The 7,866-nt window shown below is 42.3% G+C and overlaps 1 protein-coding gene across 1 annotated transcript in view; it reads right to left on the reverse strand.

Moving 5' to 3' along the window:
• The window catches only part of GLUD1 (glutamate dehydrogenase 1), a gene marked incomplete at its 5' end in the record, with an annotated part of 14,341 nt that overhangs the window by 3,760 nt on the left and 2,715 nt on the right, over positions 1–7,866 (reverse strand). The window contains 5 exons of the mRNA XM_010134574.1: positions 468–548; positions 655–792; positions 1,374–1,511; positions 2,993–3,172; positions 6,798–6,892. Of these exons, the coding sequence (XP_010132876.1) occupies positions 468–548; positions 655–792; positions 1,374–1,511; positions 2,993–3,172; positions 6,798–6,892 (632 nt within the window). The remainder of the gene's footprint in view (positions 1–467; positions 549–654; positions 793–1,373; positions 1,512–2,992; positions 3,173–6,797; positions 6,893–7,866) is intronic.

Here is a 7,866-nt window from a genome sequence, read left to right on the forward strand (position 1 = left end):
CTCTGGAAAAAGATTATCATTATACCTGGACAGGTCTTACCCTTTCAAATTATCACCGTAGGCAAGACTTGCTCGATACAACCTACAACGCACAGTTCTGTCAAAGTATCACCCAGAGGCACCGTGTTTACAAAGAAATCAGCCAGTGTATTTACTCAGCATTCTCCCTCTGCTTAGGAGACTATCCGTTAGGCAAAACTACAGATTTCAGAATCACGTGGGCATCGTGCTCTCTTCTGGACATGAAGCTTCCATGTAACAGTTATCTTTGGTCATTTACAATTGCAGTGAGGTCGTTAAGTAACTACTACCCATCCTGAGCCACAAGGACACCCATTTCCTAGACAGCAGTTATTAAAAACCACTCTTACAGCTATTAATAAAAACTTTCAATAAATCACATCTCACTACAATTCACAGAAATACTGCTCTTGTGATGAAAATCAAAGGTCACAGTAGAACCTTACAGGGATAACCATGATATTCCGCTCCAAGAAGATTTTGTCAGCTTCAGGAGTTGTGGGCCCATTGGCACCTTCAGCAATAATCTGAAAGGAATCACAGCAGGGTAACTCGGCAGTATATGTTTGGGGTTTTCCACAAAATTATTGAATCCTGGCTATTTTTCATTTACATTTGAACTTGCCAACTTACTTTTGCTTTAACCTTGTGAGCGTTGGCCTTAGTCAACTGCTTCTCGCTGGCAGCAGGGATGAGAATGTCACAGTCTGTTTCTAGGATACTGCCCTCAAGCGTCTGTGCTTTAGGGAAGCCCATGATTGTCCCATGTTGCTGTTTGAAGAGAACAAACCAGGGTGTTTTTAGCATCTGTCTGTACTTGTACGACCTCCCTCCCTTCTAACTTGCACAAAAGGAAGAAGGGAGAAGCAATAGTACTAGGAAGACAGCCTGTAATAGAATTCCTCGTAACCAAGTCACACTGCCAGAGGGGCAGAAACACCCAATAGGTAAGAAGTGGAAAAGGGCACTTTGAAGCCTCAAATGTCCATATGCTTCTGATTCTCAGTCAGGAATCCTTCAGGAACCTCCCTGCCCTGATTCCTTGAGACATCCCTTCCTAGTTTAGTCAGAGAAAGACAACATAAGCATGAGCTCCAATTCTGAAACTGAAGTAACTAGCCTGCACGTGTGCAAGCCCTTGCTGTTTTTCTGAGAGTCAGGACAAAGGGGAAAAAAAAATATCTGCATTCATACTGGGGATAAGGAGAAAGCCAGAAGAATCAACGTGCCCAAACCATTTTGTAAGTACTAAGTGCAGCATGATTTAAATACCAGAAATTAACACCAGCCTATAGTCAGCCTCTGTACGTGCAAAGCTGACAAACAAAACTCTGCTCAGCAAGGTTTCATACCAATTTGTAATCTTCTAGCTCCTTTGGGTCAATCCCATCAGGATTCCAGATAGAACCATTAAACTCTCCCACGGCAACGCATTTGGCTCCAAAACGATGCAAGTATCTCATAGAATGCAAGCCCACGTTGCCAAATCCCTGCAGGTGGAAAGAGAGGGGGGAAAGCAGTTAACCCTTCAGTGAACAGTGATTGGTGCTAGGGCTTACAGAGTAGTTGTAAACAGTTCTTGTTCTACTGACGTATCTTGGCATTAGGTGACGCGTATAGCAAAACTGGAGGGAATCTCAGAGGCGTTCTGTTCTAGTCTGAGTGCCACTGTAGAAATTAGGCGTAGCCAGCAACGCACAGTCCTTCTAAGATTTTTATACTGGAAATACAGAAGGGAAGCGTTAATGCTACTAGGAAATTGTCAATACTATGACGTTTATCAACACAAGAGCATCAGGTGTAGCTATTTTATAACTGGCGCTGTCTTAGAGGGATGCAGGGATTTTTCTATGACTATTCAAAGGTTTGGCTCACGTTCGCAGGCCAGGAAATATTCTCATTTAATTTGGGTAAGGAAGGCTTGCAAGTGTAAAACCATCCCACAATGGAAAGCATTAAACAAGAATATCAATAATTCTTCACGTTAAAACACACAGACCAGTGGGAATTTCTAATACCTTTTTAACACCAGTAATATCTAAGTCATTTCTGAAGCAGTCTTGTACAAAACAGAATGTCTAAACTGCAATTTAGATAATCTTGTATTTCGTTTGCTTGTTTTACATCCTTATAGGTGTAGAAAACCTAATTCCAGGCTGTTACTCAACATTCTGGAAGTAAAGGAACACACAGGGCAGACCAAAAGGTCACAAAATCCATGTCAGAAGTTTGTAGGGAGATCCTATGCTGGAAAAAAGCTGAATATTAAATTCCTATATACCATAGCTCCACTTATATTTAGGATTCTTGCTTGTATCTTAGAAGCAAACTTCGATACAACAGTTCGTTGTGCATTAGGTCACTTTGCAGTGCTGAATCCTTGTTTTCCTAGAAAAATCTTCAGCTATTCTGATGGCCGTGTTTCCAGTCCAAGTTACTCAAGTGCCTGTTGCTTAGTCCTCCACCAGGCATGAAAATGCCAAAGTGCGGGTGATGAGTGTGCTGCGAGGTCCGTGCAGGGCAGAGAGGTTTGTTTCAGCTCACTGGTCAACTCGGAGGCTGCAATTACCCGGCTATTTCTAACAACCAGAGCATTGGTACTGAAAACAACAAAACAAAGCAACCTCCCCCATCCTCCACTGACTGTACCGAAAGCTGAACAGAACTAGTGTGCAATGCCTTAGGTTAAAGAACTCCTGTCACTGCATTTGCTCTTTGCAGCCTGTGTCTATAAAGACTGGAGATTTGGCTTTGTGCCTCTAGAGTTCAATTGAAACTTCGGTTTCTAAAAAACAGTCCAAAATAAAGGGCACCTATGTTGCTTGAAAAGTGCTTCTAAAGTTTAAGAGTAAAGGTTAACTTGGAAGTCGTAAAAACCTAACAGGATTTATTGCTGCAAGCCTTTTTAAAAGCAGCTCTGCTGGAACTTTGTTTACTGCTTTTTCCCTGCAGCCAAAGGAAAAGAAGTTACCTGAACAGCAAATGTTTTATCTCCAAATCCAGGAGTCATTCCTAATATACTCATATATGATGCCTCATTGATGAAATTTTCAATTCCATGGAAGAGACCACGACCAGTTGCAGATATACGTCCATGGATCCCACCCTGGCTGATGGGTTTACCGGTTACGCATGCATGTGCGTTAATATCCTGTAAGACAGCGAAGGGCTTGTGAGTTATGGAATTAACAAAGAATGGCTGGAACAAGAAGTTGTACACACTTCAGAGGGAAGGGAAAGCAGGACAAATCAAAAGGCTTTGAGGGATGTTTTTCTCGAAATTAGCTCCTGTTACAGCCATAACTTCCATCATTATTCTTGACATTTTAATCTTTTAAAGGGCTCAGACATATCCTTGGACTGTTTTTTGATCGTCTTTAAAGAGGATTTAGTGTTCCTTTATACTGAATTCAGCTATTTTGAAATGACAATGCAGACCTCCTACCTTCCTGTTGTCAGAATACAGGGATGTTTTGTCTCAGAGGAAAATCTACAGTACGAAGGTTGTATGGGAAAGTTAAGTAAGTCCTCACTGCTTTTATTCAGAAAAGCAGCATATACAGTCAATCCTCTATCCTTCATTTGGTGGCAATACAATTAAATTTTCCATGTGCTGGATAGCTAGCCAAGAGAAACCAGACTGTTTAAAATAGACTATTTAATTGTTCGAATTGAAATTAATGACTTGCAAAAACTTCTCCCAAACTAGACGCTGCTTGGGCCTCCTCTTCTGCCACCTCTGGCTCCTGTGTTCCCACAGCCCGGGAGCACAGTCACTCAGTGGCTTGGCCTCCAGCCCAAGAGAAAGAGGAGGGATGAAAAGGAGCCCACTGAAACGAGGCTGCCAGCAGCCGGATGGGTTCCCATTCCACCAGCCCCGTATTCATTGGGAGGCTCACTCCTCTCCATCACTGGTGCCAAAGGCATTTGCATGCCCATGGCATGAGGGCAAGCCGTCTGGTGAGAGGAAGGAGAGGAGGGGACAAGAGTAAGGGGGGGCAGAACGGCAGGAGATGACTAGAGCCATAATGGAAATGAAAGCTTTTTGTTGTTTGATAACGATAGTGAGTTAATAAACAAAGCCACAGATAACCCCTCCTTAAAAACAGTGAAAGCGATGCTGGGCTTGCCACAAAACTCCTATTTCGGTTTCCCAAAATAAGCTGCGTTGCTCCCATGAAGCCATATGCTCCCTCTGGTGGTATATCAACTGAGAGCTGCGGTGGTGGCTTGCCAGGAACAACTTGGCTAGCACTGGGATGTATTTTTAGGTTTTCATTCTGTTTCGGATTGAATTGACAATTTTAGCTTCCATGCGTTCACGGAGGAGGAAGGATGTTTTATAAACACCTGAAGAAATACAGCCCCCCACCATGTGTAAGAATGTATTTCTTAAAGACTTCACATGTCTCCAGAGTCAGTGGGATGTGTCAGGAAGTGCAGAAGAGTGGAAAGGATGAATTTAATCAAAAACTTTAGCCATATGTAATTCAGTGATCCAGCAACTTCAAATGGATTTTCTGGAACAGTTAACACGGTAGTTATTAAAGACTTGCATGGTTAGGCAAGAAAACAGAGCATGAGGTGAGCACAGGACCGTGTCTCCTTAAAGTCACATACAGAAACCACAGTCGATGTCCAAGTCCTAAAAACTTCAGGGTTAAGTCAATCTAAAAAAAGCTCAATACATCTTGGTTCAAAAAAGAACGGAAGTGGCTTTTAACGAGAAGCTTGTAAAGTGGCTTATGGCTGGCATTAAAGACCTCTGCATTAGTACTAATGGTCTGTGAAGTGGGTTGGCAAAGTTCAGACACTGAATTTTTTCCTTCAGTTCTTAACCCCTTTCCATGCTGCAACAATATTCTCCGTGTCTCTCCAGCTTCCAGGATTTGTACGTCAGGTTTCAGGCGGGCTTCCCTTACCTGTTTATATCTCTTATTTGCCGTTTCATTTCTGCTACAAGCTCCCTGTGCGCACACCTCCGTGTGCTACCACACTGACTCATCAGGTCTGTAGATTCATCAGCTCCCTCTTCCTGCTCCACCACATGCAGGCCCTCGCGTAGCTTCCATCTCGGTTTTGGTTAGTGCCTGAATTCTGGTTTTCTGAATTGTAGTTAGTGTCACTTTTTGGTCAACGGTCATTTTCTGCTCTTCCTCCCTCCCCTCCTCCTCCTGTGGTCACTTTTACAGATTTGGTATTCCCTAATCACCTTTATTTTTGGACTTGGTATCTCAACCACATCACTGTCTGTAACGCCTTCCTCTACAAACTGGTTTTGATAGATTATTCCACTTTTTTACAGCCTTGTCAGAGTGCTTTATACCTAGTCTGCACCACAAGCTGAGATGACAAAGTGGACAGAACAAGAAATCCAGCCATTTAAAAATCTTCTCTGCTATCAGTGTTTAGTTTTCCGCCTGTTAAAACACCCTGAACCTTCTGACTAAAACTGTATGTGAACTATTAACAATACAGCAAACCTTAAAGCCAGTCACGCGCTGGGAGCCGTCTGTGCCAGCTGTAAGGTAACAAGGCTGTTACCACGGGGAACAACACAGTTTGCTGCAAGGAGTTAAATGTTAAAACAATATGCTTTGAGGCAGTAGTTTTCCTAAGTGTTGGAATTTTAAGTTACAACTGAGGGAGCAAGTTGACACTCTGCATGCTGAAGTCTTTTTGAAATTGTCATTTGGGCCTTTTTGTCAGGTTTAAGGTTTTAAATAGAGTAGTTTACATGTACATATGTGAGTAAGAAAAAGCAAGTCGTGTTTTGTAGTGATATCCCACCAGCTCCGTGTAAAAGTGATTGCACTCAACTCATCAGCAAGGCAAAGCCTGCTCCTCAAGCATTCCTTTTTTCACTCCCTAAGATGCTATTTCAGATCTCAAAAAACCTGTGCCGCCCCATCCTCCTATGTTAAAGGCATCAGGCAGCACAAGACAAGTATTCTGCCAAGGGAATGTCTCAGGAAAGCCAGGCACGTCCTGAGCAGACATGCCAGAGAGAAGTACGTGTCGGGTGGCTCTACTGCCCTGTTTCTGGCGTCTCCACCCTGCTGTACTGCTGAGGAACTGTTGGAAGGGACTGCAGAGAGTGAAAAGAGAGAGTCTTTTCAGTTCTGAAGGAGCTGGGAGAGGCAAACATGCAACAGGTCAGCATATTAACAGCTTAACAGAGCTGAGGCAAGACTCCTGAGCAAAGCGTGACCTGCTGGAGTGGCAGGAGCCACATCTGAGAGAGAAGGTAGAAAGTCTCGGTAGCATGGACAGTAGAGCCTTAAGAAATAAGTTGTCCATAACACATTTTTTATGTGTCCAACCTGGCAAAAGTGTTTGGTCAACAGTCATGGTTTTGGTACACTCAAAACAGGTAGAAATAACCCCAGCGAGATTTAATCAGGTTTTAAATTGCCTTCTGGCCAATAAATTGTATCGGTGTCCTTTTGCTTTACATTTCGGAGACTCTGCTGAGGTTTACACTGATTACCTGTTACTTTTAGAGGGCCGCAGAGAACTTTAATGCTTTCACAGGTTACACCCATAGTGTGAACTTAATTTACATGGTCTCTTGAATGCACTGAACACTTATTTACTAACACTTGTAAATTCCGTGGTCTGCAACCGAAAGATTTCAGTAGTTTAAGGCTGTACCAACTATTAAAGTTTAACAACTTTAAGTTAGTAATTATAGTAATAATAAAAAAACAGAGAAAAAAAACAGAGATAAAAGGATTTCTGTGCAGACCAAGAAAGCTCCTCTGCTCACAACTTACGTAGTGTCCTATGGTACTGGCATAGGTGTCGGCAATCCAGGACATCTCCCTCTCCCCTGTGCTCATATCGGGAGCAGGCACATCAACACCAGGTCCTGTTGGCAACAGCGAAAACGGGTTTTAGGGATCAAACACAAACAGTTATCTTCAACCATCATTCCCTTGGGAACCGTGCAGGTCTTGGCAGAGAAGAACTGTTTTCCTGTTTGATCCTCAGTTTCTTACGCAAGCAACAGATTCTTCTGAGTTCGGTTCATTTTTAGACGCCGTATCATGCGTTTCTATGACACTGTCAAAACCTCCACCCTTTCACACCAGCCATCCACTAACATGAAGGTCAGTTTGTAAACAAAAAGTCAGAGTAAGATAATGCATCAGAAGCGTATTTTTTTTTTTTTTTTTTTTTTTTTTTTTTTTTTTTTTTTTTTTGGTCTGTCACTGCTGTAACGAGAGAAAGGGCGCTATCTACCTATGATTTCTATTACAATGTGATGTTGACTGGGGGGTTTTTTTGCATTAGAGTTTTCTTTTTGTTCCTGGTCAACTTTAAAAATTGAAGACAGGCTATTCCTAGTCATTGCACTGTAGCACACGCATTTGATTTTACCTCTCACTTCAAAAAAGAGACGTTACATCTTTCTTGATGAAGTAAACCTTTGAAAGAACTCCACATACCTGCTGTAATAAAAACAAATTCTGACTGTTTTCTTTCGTTAACCAAAAATAGCATGTGACCAACCTATTTAAGATGAGAGGGACTTGCTCAGCAAGATCTGGCCCTACCAATTTTTTCCTAAGTATTTTAAAAAGGTTTTTGAAAGCTGCGTAGCACCAACCACAGAGCCAAAAAGGAAGACAAATTTAATCAAACCTTTTAATTGTCACTGAACTAATAAACACTATAGCTGGCAGAGTGTATAGTATGACCCTTTGTCAATAAGTGTGTTTATACAGAAGCTTAATTTAGATGAGAGAGGCGCTGGCTGGAAGAGCAGATGACAAACAATGGCTGAAGAGCAAGACAACGCAGATAAATGGGTATTCATTCCCAGGGGCTGTTAGACAGCAG

This window comes from Buceros rhinoceros, unplaced genomic scaffold, assembly GCF_000710305.1.
Source record: "Buceros rhinoceros silvestris isolate BGI_N320 unplaced genomic scaffold, ASM71030v1 scaffold9934, whole genome shotgun sequence".
NCBI lineage: Eukaryota > Metazoa > Chordata > Aves > Bucerotiformes > Bucerotidae > Buceros > Buceros rhinoceros.